The sequence below is a fragment of the Castanea sativa genome, chromosome 4 (assembly GCF_040712315.1).
Source record: "Castanea sativa cultivar Marrone di Chiusa Pesio chromosome 4, ASM4071231v1".
NCBI lineage: Eukaryota > Viridiplantae > Streptophyta > Magnoliopsida > Fagales > Fagaceae > Castanea > Castanea sativa.
In genome coordinates this window covers 33013951-33032502 of record NC_134016.1, presented here as the reverse complement: position 1 = coordinate 33032502, position 18552 = coordinate 33013951, and the positions used below count along the sequence as shown (strand labels likewise).

General features: G+C 34.0%; 2 protein-coding genes across 2 annotated transcripts; one reads left to right on the top strand and one right to left on the bottom strand.

Annotated features, from left to right (window-relative positions):
* Positions 1 to 3347: 3347 nt before the first annotated feature.
* On the top strand, positions 3348 to 5222 carry LOC142631706 (uncharacterized). Its single transcript, XM_075805990.1, has one exon. It carries the CDS (start codon positions 3430 to 3432, stop codon positions 4930 to 4932), a length of 1503 nt encoding a protein of 500 aa, XP_075662105.1. The 5' UTR covers positions 3348 to 3429; the 3' UTR covers positions 4933 to 5222.
* A 7357-nt stretch (positions 5223 to 12579) lies between these two features.
* On the bottom strand, positions 12580 to 12972 carry LOC142632745 (uncharacterized). Its single transcript, XM_075807091.1, has one exon. The coding sequence runs from the start codon at positions 12970 to 12972 to the stop codon at positions 12580 to 12582; it is 393 nt and encodes a 130-aa protein (XP_075663206.1).
* Between the last annotated feature and the right edge of the window lie 5580 nt (positions 12973 to 18552).

The following is an 18552-nucleotide window of genomic DNA, read 5'->3' as shown; positions in this document are numbered from 1 at the left end:
GATGGTTGTGAAGCTGGCAAGAATAGCCATAGGCCCGTAGCCCCTTGGCCTAAGTTTCTGGCGTCAAATACCTTAACCTTCTTGATGGAAAAAGGAGTGAAAATGAGGAGCAAACTATCCTAGAGCCTAGAGGAGCATTATGTTGTGGCACCTTTCATTTGAAGTCTCACTCCTTAAGTATTTGCAATTGTGTTATCTATCATTTTGGATCAATGATTGGGAAGATAAGTGTCGTCTTTCTTTCACTAAACAAGAAATGATTGCCTTTCGAACATTTTACAAAGTGATCCTCCTATCATGACTTGTCTTTTAGTGTTTTTTTTAAAAAAATATATATATATTTTGCTAAACTTGTCTTCTAAGTTCAACCTTTTTATTACTGTTATTGAATGAAAGCGTGGCCCTTTATTTATTAATTTTTTTGTGGTTTCTTGGAAGCCACCTATAGTGGAACCTATAGTGGAATTCAGTGAGGGGTTAGTTGATACTTGACACTTGTGGGTTGTGGGAATTGAGAACGACAAAACGAGCGTAATCTTTTTGTCTTTGCCGTAGTTTGAAGCATCCTCTTTCTTTTCGCAAAATTTTCAAAACAATATCATTCTCTAATAATTTATTGAATTAGTACCAATTTAAAAGTTATTTCAAAAATTAAGGGCGTGTTTGGTAAGTTAACTTAAACACATATTTTTTATCTACACTTACTTTTAAAAAAATTGAAAACTGTTATTTAAATATACGTACTAAACGGGCTTTAATATTTTAAATCGATTTTAAGTACTAAAATGGTGGTTTCAAAGAACAATTTCAAGTGAAAATCGTGGCATCTTTAGTGAAATCATATTTTAAGGGGTAAAAAAACAAGAGATTAGGTTCTCAAATAACTTCAAAATAATATTAATTTAAGTTAATATTATTATTAAAATATATTAATTTTCAAATTAGCCCACTTTCGATTATTGAATATTGAACTATTACTCTAACAAAGGATTATTCATTTTCATTATTATATTAGGCGAACATTCTTGTCATGGTTTTGTCTTTTGTGTGAGTTGGTTTCGTTTGGTGAGATTTGGCACCTTTATTATAGTTGGTTAAGCTTCCTTATGTAAATTTGAGTCTGTTCCAACTTAGGAAAATACATTAAAATAAAAATAAATAAATAAAACACTTGAGTTTCATGTACTGACGTTAATGTTTAGCAAATCCCAAATAGAATTTGTTTTAAAGCTAAGCTCCAACTAACTTTTGTGCCCACAAAGTTCTAGAATTGGCAATGAGCCCACGCAAGCTAAGCTAAAAAATTCCAAGACCCTAGTATGATTATCAAACTGTCTTGTTTAACAATTTTGAACATAATTGATCAAGATTTCAGCTCAAGTAACTTCACTAGTTTTCAACTTTGGGGCCTTACGCGATAAATGTTTGTGATTTTCTTAATATGTTAAATATTAGCTATTCAAATTTTGCATATATATATATATATATATATATATATATATATTTTTTGTTTAAAAATGGTTCTTATTGCTTTTTAAGATACAAAATTACTTTTTGCATTTAGGTTTTATTAATTTTTTTTTTCATATTTTTATGGGAATATCTTTTACCTGATGTTATGGAAATTAATTTTAAATGATGATTTGGCGCATTCATAATAAACTCATAAATTTTTTTTAATAAACAAGTTAGGATTTAAATGTGTTGGATTTCTATTAGCTTAATAATTTGGGGGCTTTCTTGAAGATGAAAAAATATTTTGGGGGATTTTAGTTATCATTCAACAATTTTGGGATTTTTTGTTGGGTACAATTTTGGGGCCTTTAGTTTGTTTAATGGGGGCTTTAAAACCTTTAAAAATATTTTAGGACAAGTGGGGGCCTTCCAACCTCAATATGAATGAAGATCCATAATTTATTTAAAGTCTAAATCTTCTGTCCCACTTTTCCTGCTCCACTCTATACTCTACCAATAAAAACTTGTTACGTGTTCACCTAATTAATTAAAATTATCATTATTGACTTATTAATGCTACCTTTATTAATTAATAGTAGTATTTAATTAATTAGGTGAACACATGACAAGTTTTTATTGGTGGAGTATAGAATGGAGTAAGAAAAGTGGGACAGAAGATTTGGACTCATTTATAAAACCCATGCAACAAAAAAAGAAGCAAACAAGTGCGTGCCAAGTTAAGATTTTGGTTTCTAAAACATGTGTTGATAGTTTAATGGATATTAAGCAATGAGGATTCTAATTTGATTATTCTAATAAAGCATATCACGTTGTGTTATTGAGTTATAAAATTCTTATTGAAGAAAAATGTTAAAGGTATTGTCAATTTTATTAAAACAAATTGAAGTAACAACAAATGTGATTGGTCATACATGAACAACATAATAAATAAATATTTTAATATTTATTTGATTGTGTATTTAAAAAGACAAAACTTAGATACAATACATCATGTTTATAAATTAAATTCAAAATAGTTGCATTGTAACACCACTTTTTTATTTTTTTAATAATTCGATAGTATAATAGGAAAGTAGGATTTAAAACTTAATTCTCTTAATAAATGACACCCAATTATATCATTGATTTATAAAACTCATGGCCAATAATGAAAACCATTTTGGTTTGAAGATTGCCATTATCACTTTTATATATATGGAGAGAGAGAGAGACTTGTATCTAGTGGCCAATTTCACTGGACATGTTGAGATGCGGACAAACTTAATTCTCTTAATAAATGACACCCATTTATATCATTGATTTACGAAACTCATGGCCAATAATGAAAACCATTTTGGTTTGAAGATTGCCATTATTATTTATATATATATATATATATATATATATATATATATAGAGAGAGAGAGAGAGAGAGAGAGAGAGAGAGAGAGAGACTTGTGTCCAGTGGAATATATATATATATATATATATTTTGTTGGTCAGACTCAAATATTATTAATTCATTAATAGTATTTAAAATCTTAAATCAATATAGTGAATATAACAACCAATGTGTCAATCTCTCACCCAACATGGTAACTAAAATCTCAAACTCAATAAAAAATAATACATTTGTTCATAACTAAAGTAAAAAAAACAAAGAAAAAAAAAAACTAAAAAATTGGCAAAGAATTCTCAGTTGTCCCTCTCGTTACGGACACAAATGTCCTACAGTCTCCAACGAAATTGCTAGGAAACCCTGATGTCTGAACCTAGGCCCCAACAAATGAGAAAAGTCCATTCCACGAAACAACGTAGGACACGTTCGTAATTTCACACCTCACCACCATTAAATCCAAAAAGAAAAAAAAGAAAAAAAAAAACACACACACACACTAGCATTCTTTTTCAACAGGAAAAAAAAAAAAAAAAACGAAAAATAGAAAAGCAGAGAAACTCACAAAACATCATCAAATGGCAGAGGTCACCTCGTACCTTAACCTCCTCGACCTAGACTCTCCCATCGACGATCCTCACCAAACCTTAACCCTATCCACCATTTCTTACTCTTCCCACTCCCACCACCACCACCTCCTCCACTCCTCCGACCTCGTATTCCCACCACCCTCCGATATTCATCACCTTGAATCAACGGTCCGGATTCGACTCGTAGACGAAGACGAAGACGAAGAAGAAGACGACGACGTTTCGGACATCGATTCGATTTCCAACGGCACCTACTTCTTTGGCCACCGCGAGAACCAAGTGAATTTCGTGATGGATCTGTTCCACCAACGCGTCGAGCAGTCTCAGGTGATGATGGGCGACCCAGATCTCGTCTGCGAAGCTCTTCAAGATTCAACCTTTCGTGTTTTTGAAGGTAATAGTAGCCATAATATCAATAATCGTGATGTGGGTATTGAGATGTTGGACCTTGATTTAGGGTTAGGGTTTGGGTCTAGGTTTGAGGTTGAAAGGAATTTTTTTGATCGGGCCCATAACGAGACTTGTCGTGTTGTTGATCTTGATGATGATGAGGATGAGGATGATGATGATGATTTTTTTGTGGGAAGGAGGGTTTCGAGGGCTCAATCTGGTGAGGCACGGTCTACGGTAAGTGCTGTGGAATTTGAGGGTTGCGTTCGTGTTGTTGGGTTTGGGTCTGATTCGGAGGAGGATGAGAACGACCTCGTGTTGGGGATCGATTTGCATTCGATGAATGGTGATGATTGTTGTTTTGGAGAATTGGATGGTATACATGAGGTTCAGATAGAGGTTGGTAATGACAATGATGACAATGATACGAGCATGAGGCTCAGAAATCTTTGTTGGGATTCACTTCAATTGGAGGATCACAGGGAAGTTAATGAAGATTTCGAGTGGGAGGAAGTGGAGGAAGTTGATGGTCGCGTTGACGAGAGAGAGGTCTTGAGCATGTTTATCGATGATGATGCTGAAGAGGATGAGAGGTTGGTGCCCGTTTTTGGCCCCCCGGTAGAGGAAGCGGGTGTGGTGAGAGTTGTAGGGTTGGAGAATTTGGAGTGGGAAGTGTTGTTGACTGCTAATAATTTGGAGATGAATCTTGGATTGGATAGTGATGCTGAACCTTACTTTGGTGATCATGAGGATTACATTTATAATACAGATGCTGAGTATGAAATGTTGTTTGGGCAATTTAATGATTATGATATAACGGGTAAGCCTCCAGCTTCCAAATCTGTTGTTAAGAATTTGTCCTCAGTGGTTATGACCCAGGAAGATGTGGAGGGTAAAAATGCGCTTTGTGCGGTTTGTAAGGATGATATTGGTGTTGGGGAGCAAGCTAAGCAGCTACCATGTGCCCATCGGTACCATGGTGACTGCATTGTGCCATGGCTGGGGATTAGGAATACATGCCCCGTTTGCCGGTATGAATTGCCCACAGATGATGCTGAGTATGAGCGTAGGAAGGCACAAAGAGCTGCTCATGGTGCCTGATGGTAAGTTATGGTCAGATATGATTTTGGAAAAACAAAAAAATCCTTGAGCATTAGTTGTTAAAAATGTAGATATTGTTTTGGAAGGAGTCCATCTCTCTGTCAAGATAATGACATTCTTGATTGTTTTATGTGTTTTGATGAGCATAAGAATTTTATTACTGGGTTGTGTATTATTTTGAGTTTTCCACATTACTTAAACAATTTTAATAAGTTATGCACTGCTTGTGCTTGTGCCTTCAAACTGATGCCAATTTGGTACGACTGTAGAATATACTAAATTTGTTCAAATTTTGGTTGGTTAAGTTTTTTCCTCTGGTACCTTAATTCTGAAGGTTGAGCCACAATCTGGATAATTTTGTTTATTGTGTGTACACATTGTCTCCTGCAAGTGGTTTAAGTTGGTGGAAAACTGGCAATACTTTAGGCAGTGTTACTGTATGCTTGTGAACCAGAGAATATTTAGGGTGTCAGTTTTTGTAGCAGACTTTGAGATTATGTTGTCTTGATGACATTTTCTTTGTAAATCTCATTTTATTTTGGATCTGGTTATTAGATATGAATTAAATAGAACCTTTTTGCAGCCTCTGTGGTGAATGAGGCATCATAATAGATCAATAGATGGGAATATCATAATTGTTTCTATATTCTAGAATGTTGTGAACTACTGATTTAATTGTTTCTGTTATAGCCAGACCAATAATCCCAACTCTGAGGAGTAGGAACTAATATGGATAATTATGTCTTTATGCAGCATGAGTAATTGCGTTTTAGGGGTAATGAAGTTGACATACGATAAATTTGCCGATTTTTTTTTTTGTTCTGGTGGGGAGGAATGTGAGTTTTGCTGATGAAGTTGGCGTATGTTAATTGCTGAGGTTTTTTCACTGTTCTGATGGGCATAGGCATAGTTGTTAATATTGTATAGGCGCAATTCGTATGGTGTACAAAAAGTTCCGCAAAAAGTTCCGCAGCGTGGTTTTGAAAATTGGACTGGATGGTTGAACCAGGTGAACTGGAAACTGGTCATGGTCATCAATCCGGCTTTAAAAATCAATAAAACCGGAAATTTGATTTTTGCAGGGAATAGCAGTCAAACCTCCTGGTTTTTGGAACTCGACATGGGATTACCGGTCGGATATTTCTTTTGACTTATCTTTATAAAATGGGTGGGTGATAACTGACTTTTTTTCTTCGCTGCTTGAAGTCCAAGCCCTCAATTTCATTCATTGGACTCCATTCTTTCGTTGCAGACAACTCATCATCACAAGATCTGTCTTTAAATTTGGTTGGATGGGAGTCTAATATCTCTGATTTGATTTGAAGAAGACATACTGAGGGAGGAGAAAGAGAAACGGAGAGTGAGAGAAAACTGAAAATAAAGATTTTTTTTTTTTTTGTGCGGAGAAATTGAAAATAAAGACCTGAAAGAAAGACTAGGTGGGTAACTAGGGAAGAACGCCTAATGGGGGCTAGATGCACTTTGGGAAGTAGGGTGGGTTTAAAAAAAATATACCATTAAATAAGCCTAAGTTCTCTTGGTACTTGGTTGCCATGTAGGATAGTGTACTTGGTTGTTTTTGTTTTGTTTTGTTTTTTATTTAGTTCTCTTGAGGTGTTTTTTTTTTTTTTTTAAATAAAAAAATTATTGGGCATTGGCATTGCACAAACTCTGAACTTTAAGGTTTTTTATTTAATATATGAAAGTCTTAATTTTTGTTTTTCTGAAAAGAAAAGGTTCTCTCAGTTTAAATTTTTAAGAATTACTTTTTAATTATAATAGTACAATAATTTTTTGAAATATTGCTATGTTTTATAATTTTGTTAAACATTTGAAATAATACTAGTCTTGGAAAATTGGTAATTTCATATGTTTCTTTAATTTATTTTCGTATTAAATTAATTATTAAAATAACTATGACATCATCACAACTCAACCTCTCTCAACAACCATGAATCTCTATTTTTTTGGGTTCCTTAAATGGTTCGGGTTTTAAAACCATGACCATAAGTACTCATGATCATTCGATACATAGGTGCATATCGTATTATAGAATCATACAATATATAAACATGTGGGTTGAAAATGAGTTTTTTGAATAAAAATGTGGTTTTATTTGATTTAAACAAAGTTGCTAAATTTTTTTTAACACTATTTATTTGGAAACTTAATTGAATCTAATAAAAACATGTATATGAGTTCTTTCCACCCCTTCTCTTTCTCCTACAAAATTTTCTCCTACAAAATTTGTGTTGTGCACTTGACACTTCACTTCTATATTTGCAATATATATATATATATATATATATATATATATATATATATAACCTATGAATAATGTATTAAAATGAAAATGTAATTAGTTTTTATTTTGTTATTATTGTTATTAGTCTAAGAGCTAAAATGCCAAGAAAAAATATAAAGAAAAAATTATTAGAATTAAAAATAGATAAAAAAGACTAAGAAGATGAAGAAAATGTCAGTGAAAAATATAATTTTTTAAGATGATGAACATGATGATAACATTGACCTAGATAAAATTGATTATTACTAATTATGAAAACAAATTATTATTTTGGCTCATATATCTTGTATTATCACTTTTTAGTTTAATCAATTTGAATGTGTATAAACATATGTTAATTTAAATTATTTAGTTAGCTTTGTTAAATATTATTACATAATTAATGATTAAATTGGTCATCTATTCAATATATTTTGAAATTTATAATGAACATACTATTTTATATATGTATATCAATAGATTTTTAATAATTTTATTTAGTATTTGTGTATCATATGATACACAATACCAAAAAAAAAAAAAAAAAATCGATTCTAATTGGAAGCAAATAGGGAATTTAGGCCAGAGAAGTCAAGGGAAAAGTTTAAGAGTCATCAACCTTAATAACTAGAATCTTTATCTCAGACAGTTGCATTGTAATAATAGTACTTGATTACCTATTTGTTTGTTTGTTTGTTTTTTTGTTGTTGTTGTTGTTGATAAACACACACACGCACATATATAGGAGAAGTGGGATGAGATAAAGAAATACACTCACACGCTAACACCAAAACTGCATGTGGCAGTTATTGTCGCGGAGCAAGTGTTAAACCACTTCTCAATATTACACCTTACCGATGTGGGATGACTCGACAAAACTGAATATCTTTTTTTATTTGATAAACACACCTTACCAATACATGTGATTGGTGTGCACATGATTGCATATGCGCAAAAGGGTCAAAAAATTGTTACCATATACTTTATTCAATAGTTTGGTCAGCCAAAGGAAAATATGTTTCAATGTTTACTTAGGCTGTTAGACACAAATTAAAATTACCTCTCTTAGCTCTCCCTTTCTTTATATGAATATCTTCAATCTTTTTCTGGGAATAGGTTTAACCCTCTGAATGCAAAGGGCTTTTCTGTGGAATTCTCTGGAATTAGACTGTCTGGATTTAGTTCATCAGGACCTGGGAGGTCTATGAGGTTCTAGTAAGATGGTTCAGGGATTTTTGGGGGGAGATGAGTTAGGGATTTTGGTGGTCACGTACCTCAATTTTAATTTGAGTTTATTTATTTATTTTTTAATTGACATGGTGGTACAGTTGGCATATGATGTGATATAAAAAATAATTTTTTATTGTTTCGTTTGACATATCAACTTTTTTCATTTAAGAGATAATAGTATGAACTAAATTAATACGACATTAAAAAAGTTATGGACCAAATTAAAATATGATGTAAATAATAAAGACTAACTTTGTAATTTTCTCATAAAATAATAAAACATTAAAAAAATAAAAATTTATAATTAATTTTTGAAATATAAAAGTATGAATTTACTTTATATATTCACTTTTAGAGATAGCTAATCAAAATATATAATATAATAAAATATTATAAATACTAGTTATAATATAAAATAAAAGCAGCAACTAAAGTTTATTTAATTTAGCAGTATGTAATTATATTAATTTTACTTCAAATATTTCCTAAAAGAAAAAAGTTTCCTTCAAATATATTTAGTTTCCATTTAAGAGCATCAACACGCAAGCATGACCTAAAAGTTAGACTTTAACTTAGATATGTGCACCTTATTCAAGAAGTTTCTGCACCTAGTATTAGTTTCGTTCAATATTTCAATAATTTTCATTAAGTGATTGAACCCAATCGGTTTTGCTCGAACCATATGATTCAATTGCGAGTCCAGCAGTTCAAAAAATTTCTTTGAAACCCAATTCAGCATGATTAAAAATTGAATTTCAATTTGGTTTATGGTTAATCCGGTCGAACCGGCTAGTCTAAATCTAAAAACCTTGCAAACAATTTCAAAATTCATGTGACATTAGAAATCACTTTTTTTTTTTTTCCAATTCATCAACCAAGGTACATTTCCAATTTATCAACCAAGGCACATCAGGTTCTAAGCCTAATATGTGCACCTTATTCATGAAGTTTGTGTGGCATTTGTTATTAGTTTTCTCCAATATTTTAATAATTTTCATGAGGTGATTAAACCCTATTGGTTCTACCTGAACCGTACGGTCCAACTACGGGTCAAGTGATTCACAAAATTTCTTTGAAATTCGGCTCTGCATGATTAAAAAACCAGATTTCAATTTGGTTCACGATTAACCCGTTCGGTCTAGATTTGAAAACTTTGATGACATTTTTAGAATTTATGTGACATTGAAAACCACACAAAGGGTATTTTCACTTATAGTATTCTATTTTATAAACAAAATCGAAAGACAAAGTCATGTGTAGTGAAGTATCATACTATAAGTGTTCACATGCTTGAAATTACATGATATAGCGATTGATATAGATACATATGTTTCATGCTTACTAAAAATGCAAATATTGTTTTGATAAAATAAAAATGCAAAAATCCTTCAATTTTTTTTTTTATATATTTTTTTATATTCTTGATTGTGTATTATTAATTTTTTTTTCCTTTGTTGGACTTTGTTTCAGTTTTTGCAAAAGCAACTAAATTTAAGCAAGAATAATATATATATAAATTTTTTTTTCTCATACAAACCTTAGAAAAATAACTTCAAAATTTCATGATACTTAAATAATTAATATATAGCTAAGAGTGCTTAATAAGAATAAGAATGCCACAACCATAAACAATTTTATAATATTTTTACAAATTGTTGATGTGGCCAACTTCTTACTAGTTGTCATTGTCCACCACTAACATCACTTTTCATTTACCAATAACCACTCACTACATCAACAGTTGTAAAAAAATTTGTAAAAAAGTTTGCATTTCTTGCATTACTCAATAGGAACCCACGTTTTTAATGGTGATGTTTATGCTTCAAATCTCTTCGCTTAGCTATTGAATTGTCAAAAAGAAGAAGAAGAAGGTAGAAATCAAAGTTTTATGCTCAATCAAATACCGTAGAATTTTTATGAAAACATCCCATTAGATAATAATATATCATTAGATACCGAAAACAAATGACAAATTATTAGGAAGTATAGAACTTAATTGGTTGGTAAAAAAAAAAAAAAAAAAAACGTATTTGAAGATGCAAGCAAGCTGATGTGTGGTAGTTAAGATAGTTCACTTATCATTTACCGAGAATATCATACCTCCTTTCTTCCTTCCTCGAATCTTTATAAGAATGAAATTGCAGCTTAATTATATGGACTTGGAAATATTGTGATAGCTAATTTTGTACAATCCTCATTTCTTCCTTCTTTAAATCTATATATAAGAACGAAATAGTAGCTTATATGACCTTGGAAACATTGTAATTAATTTCAGATTTTGTTAGAAAATATATAGAAATTGTACAATTGTTTTCATCAATCAAGTATAGGAAGTTACATTGTGAGCATCGTTTCTAATTAAATTTATTTGGCTAATTTTAATTTTAATCCATTGATGTTGTGATATTTGCATTAAGATTATTATAATAGTGTGCATTTATGGGATTAGTGGAACGTCTGGCTTATTAAGTGTCACAGCCTGAACCCAACCATAAAGATAGACAAGTGACAATGACCACACACTTATAAAGATTTCACCCTACAAGTGTGCAATGCCTCTTAACAACTAAAAAGTTATCCTCAAAAATAAAATCATCAATAAATCCAAAAATATTCTCAATAATACAGCTGTTAAAAGATTTCCAAAGTACCAATAGAAATTCAAACCTCACGACCATTAAACAAAAGATATACTATTTGCAAGATCATATTATTTCAAAAATTATAAATCTCCTTTTATGCATACACCTTTAGCAAAAGTCCCAAAACTTACTATTTTTCATAATATGAAACTAGAGGGGGAAAAGGGGGTGAGTTGACAACTCAATAAGTAACAATCAACCTAGAGAAAATAAAAAACCCAACCCAAACCTAGAAATCAAAACCCAGGCAAGAGAAGCCAACTTAGAGAAATTCAAAAAACCAAAGGACAGAAACCACAATCCAAACCTACAGAGAATCAAATAGCGAAAATGAGTCCATAAACCCTAAATCTATGAAACTGAACGAAGAGAGAGAAAATACTAAACCAGTAGCAACACCACCACCACTCCATCATCCACCATCACCACATCCATCACAAGGTCAGTGTGAAATTAAAAAGGAAAAAAAAACTTTGACTCACCATCAGATGCACAAGATCAATGGCAGATCAAAGGAGGTAGAGTGGGGTTTGAGCGAGAATCAACCTAAGGACAGTGAATGCAATGATGACCACAAGTCAATGGCGAAGGCAATGCGATCAACTTGACAGTGGTGGCGGTAAGAAGAGGGCTAGGTTTAGGGATTTGAGAGAGAGAGGAGAACGTGAATCTGAAACTGAAGCATGAAACCCATCCTTTTTCCTTTTAAACTTCTCACGGGTTGGGTCAGTTTCTACGGGTTAGTAAATATGGAACCTGAACTGAATTGAAAACCCGAACTTTTAACTCTAAGAGACCCACACCCGACCTGTCTGGGCATTCTGATTCGCTCGTGGGCCTTCAGGTCGGACGTGTGGTTCGGGTCTTTCGGGTTGTTGGATAGCCTTACCCCCATTAATTGGGCCCAGAAACACGATAGGCTCAGGATGCCCCAGATGAAACTAGTTTCAGTACTAATGGATAATCCCCATTGGCTAGGTATCAGAGATCAAAATATAGTCAGATTATCCAAAATCAGATATATTAAATCATAGTTCAAATAAATATATATCTCATTCAAAATACATATATAAAATCATATATATAGTAGTCAAATACATTTATGATGATTTTTTATTTGTTACTTTAAATCAATGTACCTTAAAAAATTGACATAAAATTGTAACAATTGTAAACAATATTTAGTAGATATAGTAATATAAGTAAAATAAAACTAATTAGGAGAATGGTTGCTTACATTACATGCTTATAAGAACTAAAAACTCTCCTCTAAAATTTTATCTCCAATTTTACAATGTTTACACCCACACCTTAAAGTGGTAAAACTTGAACAATACAATTTGTACTTCTTAAATACAAAATCAAGCCTCTTTTTTTTTTTTTTTTTTTTTTTTTTTTTTTTTTTTTTGAGAAAAGGTAAGTGAAATATTATTAAAGAAGAGTAAAATTAGATTGGAATATATCATCCAAATTACTAGGTAGTTCTTCTACCTAAACAACAGTATCTACAAATGAAATTTCTCTTTTAGCTAAGGCATGAGCCAACCTGTTACCGTCTCGTCTGACATGCAAGAATTGACACAGCTGAAGTGACTCCCCAAGCCTCCTGGTTTCCTCAATCACCTGACCAAACAATGTTTTGCATTGACCTGATTCGCCCAAAGCGTGTATCACCCTAAGGGATTCCTCTTCAATAATCACATTTGTCAAGCTAAGCTCTTGTGCAAAGACCACAGTTCGCCTCACTGCTAATGCTTTAGCCATCTCATCTGATTCGGACAAAGGAATACGCTGACTCAGCGCAGCAATGACACAACCCTCATGGTCCCAAAACACCACCCTAATGCCTGTACAATCCAAGTCGACAAACATAGCAGCATCCATATTCGCCTTATAGCATCCAAGCTAAGAAGGACACCAGCGAGCACAAGAACGAGGAATCGACACTAGCAAGTTTGAGTCATGCACCTCAAAAAACTCTCTAACCAACTCCTTTGCACGACCACCAATTTCCTGAAGCTGCCAACAATGTTGATTTTCCCTTAATCAGTTACGCCTCTACGGTAATCCCCAAGCGATCGTAGTAAACAAAGCAACCCTATAGCTCGACCCTTCATTCAGCAGTACCTCCACCAGATCATAAAAGGAACAAAATTTCTTTCGGCGTAAAAATTAGAAGCCTAGGTCAGACCACCAAATCAAGTGTGCCTTATCACATAACCAAAGGCAATGCAAGATAGTCTCGAGGTGATCATCACAGCAGTCGCAGGTAACATTCACTAGTACATGTCGTGCATTCAAGTTCTGTTTCGTGGGCAGGGAATCTTTAACAGCTCGCCAAAGAAAATGCCGAATTCTATTGCGAACTCGAATCTTCCAAAACTTTTTAGAATCACCCGAAGATGATGAACTTGGCAGGCCCTGACCATCCTCCTCAACTAACACACGATAAGCACTATGCACACTATACTCACCATCTGTGGTATGGGGCCAAATCAAAATATCTTCACTCCAAGACTTGGGCACCTGTATTTGATGGACCACCTCGGCCTCTTAAGGCAAGAAACAACTCTCTAGTTTACTGAGATCCTATACTCTTGTATTAGTAGGAAAGAACAAATCACAAACTTGGACCAGCATCGAGGCATCTCTAGGGGAATTAATTCTACTGTATGAAGGATCAGGAAACCACTAGTGCTTCCACAGCCTTAATAATAACTTCTTTGTCTTTGGCTGGTCGGAATGTACTCATTCAGGCTTCCACAGCGGCCATTACATCTTATGTCATGCAGTGTACCTTATTACCAGGGAAAATTTTGGATGGTATAGATAGAGTTAAGTGTAATTTTCTTTGGGGCACTTTAGAATTAGCAAGGAAATTACATTGGGTCGGGTGGCAGAAGGTTACCAAGACAAAGGAAGAAGGGGATCTAGGCCTTCAATCAGCTAGGGGGAGAAATATAGCCATGCTATCCAAGCTCAATTGGAGACTTCATACCGAGAATGATGCTCCTTGGTCTCAAGCCTTACGATCAAAATACTGTAACAATAGAAGGGTGAATGCGACAAATGTAGAGAAGTTGCCCTGCTCATGGGTTTGGGCTGCAATTAAAAAAGGAAGAGAAGTGTTTACTAAAGGAAGTGTTTGGATGGTAGGGAGGAGCAGTACTCTAAGCTTTTGGCATGGTAAGTGGTTAAAGGAAGGCCCTTTCAGACAGCTCATTCAGGGCCCCCTTAACTCGGGATGCAGCCAATTGGGAAACTAAGGATATTATGGTGGAATCGGGGTTGGATTGGAGCTGAATGCCTTTTGATTTTCCCACAAACATTAAGGAAAAGCTTCAAGCTACTCCTTTTTTCCTTACTAGAAGAGGTGGTGACAAGCTTGCTTGGGCTGAGAATTTGAAAGGCTGGTTTGAGCTTAAGAGTGCCTACAGAGTTGCAATGGGGGCTGATCCAATCTCTCCTTTCACAACGAGATGGCTATGGAAAGCTCCAACTTTGCCTCGCTTTAAAACCTTCATGTGGCAATGCGCTCACAATAGCATTGGAGTGAAGGAATGTCTTGCTAGGAGAGGTGTGATGGAAGATGTGGTTTGTCCCATTTGTAGAAGGGAAGCTGAATCCATTTTACATGCTCTCAGGGATTGCCCCTGGGCTCAATCGGTGTGGAGCCAGCTTGGTGTGCAGCTGAGTAATCACGGTATCTGGATGTCTAATTTGCATGAATGGCTAGATATGAATGGTAGGACAAACACCAATCACATTGCTGGGAAACCTCCTTGGACAGTTATTTTTCCTATTGCCATTTGGAGCATATGGAAGAGTAGGAATGGTTTAATTTTCAATAAGAGAAATCAGAATCCAAATTTGGCGTCTAATATTTTAAAGCAAGCTCTAGAATATGTGTTTTGTGTTGCTGCTCCAAGGGGTTTGACACGCCAAGTATCAAGAGGGTGCGTTGGGAGAAACCACCTCATGGCTAGGTAAAACTTAACACGGATAGGGCTGTTGATGGAGACCCGGGGCTGGCAAGTTGTGGGGGTTTGCTTAGGGATGAGCACGGTAACTGGCTTGCTGGATTTGCAAGGAGAATTGGGACAACTACCAGCTTTGTGGCGGAGTTATGGGGCCTTAGAGATGGTCTCTCATTATGCTATAATCTCAATATTCCTTCCCTCATTGTTACGCTTGATGCCAAAGCAATTGTTGATATATTGCAGAATTCTAAGAATAATATAATTTCTCCTATCTTGGATGATTGCAGGCAGATGTTGGGGATGTTCCAACAAGTTCAAGTTAAGCACTGCTACAGACAAGCTAATCGTTGTGCGGACATGCTAGCCAGAGTAGAAACTGTGTAGGTTTTAAACTTTGTTTGTTTTGATAATCCTCCTGAGGATATTAGGAGTGTTTTGGATGAGGATTGTAATGGCAGATTCTTTAATAGGATCTGTAATGAGCTTGATGCTCTCCCTTAGTTTTTAATGAATCGTCTTTCTACCAAAAAAAAAAAAATGCCACATGCACTAGAATTTTATTTCCTTTTATTTGTTTGCTAAGATAACTAAGGAAAATGTTTGGTTTTCATTGTTCATGTACTGCAAGTACATGGTTACATTTTTTGAAGTGGGTTTTTGGCCATTACTTCAGTTCAGAACTCTTTGTTGAGTTTGTATGCAAATTCTGACATGGAGAATGCACAAAAAATGTTTGATGAAATGTGTGAAAAAGATGTGTATCTCTTGAAGTGTGATAATTAGTGGTTATGTGCAAAATGAGGAAGCTCAAGTTGGTTTGCAGGTGTTCAAAGAGATGGTTTTTGAGGTTGGCATTGAGCCAGATGGTATAACTATGGTGGGTCTTCTTAAAGCATGTGCTAGTTTAGGGGAGTTGAATATAGGAAGAATGATTCATGGGTTAGTGATCAGTAGAGATTTTGGTTTTGAAGTGTATATGGGGAATTCTTTAATTGATATGTATTCTAACTTATCAGGTTATTTGCTTGCATTGAGCATGTATGGATTGAGCAGTTGGAGCCTTTAAATTCATCAGGTTATTTGCTTGCATTGATCATGTATGCATAAGGTGGATCATTTATTGATGCTGTGAGGATAAGAAGGTTGGTGAAGGAGAGAGGTGTGAAGGTTGTTGTTGCTGGGTACAAAATTCATGGTAGTTAATGGTAGTTATTTGAAAACATAAAGAAAGAATAACAAAAGAATATTTAAATGAAGTGGTAAAGTAATAAAACCTTTGATGTTGGGTGTATTGTAAAGTGAGATGTGAAAATGAATAAAGTAACTTTTTGAAATGCTAAATGCTTAAATTTTTACAATCTTTGATGAGAATGCTCTTAGATATCTTTTTAAATTGGGTGTGTGCGGGAATACAAGTCCCTAGATTGTTGTCTTCCCCACTGGTAATTATATTTGATTTGTTCGTTAAATTGGTTTACTCTCTTGAATTGTTCTATCTTTTCTTTCATTTCTTTTAGCTCAGTTTCTTAATCAACGATCCAAATCTCTTATCTGTTTTTTAATCATTGCTTTATCTCTCATTTCAGGTCCCCAAATTGTCTCCTTCTCCCCTGCTAATTCTGGTAACTACATTTGAATTGGGTGTGTGCGGGAATACTGGTTCCTAGATTGTCGTCTTCCCCACTGGTAATTATGTTTGATTCATTCGTTAAATTGGTTTACTCTCTTGAATTGTTCTATCTTTTCTTTAATTTCTTTTAGCTCATTTGAATTATTCTTTCTATTTGGGTTTTCTTAAATTTCTCTTTATCTTTTTTGCTTTGGCATATTCTTTCCTTTTTCTTGTTAAATGAGCTTTTTTTTTGGGCAATGTGAAGCGCTCAGAAATATGTCTGGGTTTCCATCAGCTTTAAAATGTTTGGCAATTTTTTTTAATGTCTCAAAATGTGTGATAGATAACTATTTCAGAGTTCTCCTTATAAGTAGTACTCATGCTTTGGTGTTTGTAGTTTATGGACGCAGACAGTAATTTTTCATGTTAGTGACTTGGTTCAATTGGATGTTTGTTACTATGAGAAACTGAATTTGTGATTGAAATCGGAAATCTATCTTTCATTGAAGTAATTTGTACATATATATACTACAAGACCCAAAACAGAGCTGTAACTAATTTAACTAAACTCTACACGTGTGAACACACACTAATAGACTTAAAAGACACACACGTGAGCCACTAATCTAGCTTTAGTTATATACAAAACTACAAGTAGTTCTCAGTACAACTCTAACTATGCTACACCTTTATTCTGTCGTTTAGATGAATTTGTACTACTCTTGATTTTCTTCAGCTGTGTAATACAAGATTCAGTTCATTGACAATCATTTAACTCTTCAATCTTCATATTTGTTACTCTGCTACTTGCTGTTGTATCATCAAATTGCTTTGCTTGTTCTAATGCATGCTTGTGCTGCCCTGGTGCACTATCTGCTGCACTGTGTTGCAGCTTGAGCTGCACTGGAGTAGCATCTGATGCACCTACTGCAGAAGTGGTTTTACCATCAAGCCTTTTACAGTTATCGTGTTTGTTTGTTGCTTTGTTACTATGTTTGTTTGACGTGTTAGCTCAAATGGATATTTGTCGATATGTTTGTTTGTTAATTTGTTATGAATTTAAGAGTTTTTAGGTCTTGATTACTTGTTGAACAAGTGTTGCATGTGCTTTATGTTGTGGGGGTTATGGCAGAAAAAGCTTAACTGGGGTAGTTGTTTTAGCTTTAGAGGACAAGCTGAGAAGGAGTTTAAGGTTGAAGTTAAATCAATTTGACATGTTTGGTATAAGAATTGAGTGAGGTTGCTTGGTGATTGTGTAGAAGGAGCTCACAGGTGTTTTGATCTTAGTTTACATCTTGTCCCATCTGCATTGTTTATGTATAACCTTGAAGGTTAGAGTTTTTCTCCACTTGCTTAAAATATTATAGTCTACAGTGTTTTCATTTTTTTAATTTGACTTGATAACATTGTTTTATTTTTCATGAAACAAAGGAAAAATAAAAAATAAAAATGATGCCTTACATGGGTGTATTGATGTAATACAGTATGGCACCCACAATAAAAGAAAGGTTGAAGCAGATTCAGGAAATTCAACATAATGTGAGGAGACTTCAATCAGAAAACGAGAGTTTTGAGAAAAAGCAGCACAATGTCAGCAAGTAGCAGTGACATGGGTGCAAGAAGTTTGTTTGACACTTATTAGTTTCCTCCAATATTTCAATAATTTTCATTAAGAGCCATGTACTTCAACTGGTTGGCACTTGGTGTTTCCACCGGAGGCATCCATTATTTAAATTGTCTCACCCCCAACTATCGATCGATGGATAAAAAAAATATTTCAATAATTCTTCTTTAAAAAATTATAATCTTTAGTATTCTATTTTATAAACAAAATTGAAAGACAAAGTCATGTGTAGTGAAGTATCATACTAT

Bases quoted from the DNA above. Each gene is read 5' to 3' on its own strand.
- LOC142632745 (XM_075807091.1), bottom strand. From the start codon at position 12,972: ATGGATGCTGCTATGTTTGTCGACTTGGATTGTACAGGCATTAGGGTG.
- LOC142631706 (XM_075805990.1), top strand. From the start codon at position 3,430: ATGGCAGAGGTCACCTCGTACCTTAACCTCCTCGACCTAGACTCTCCC.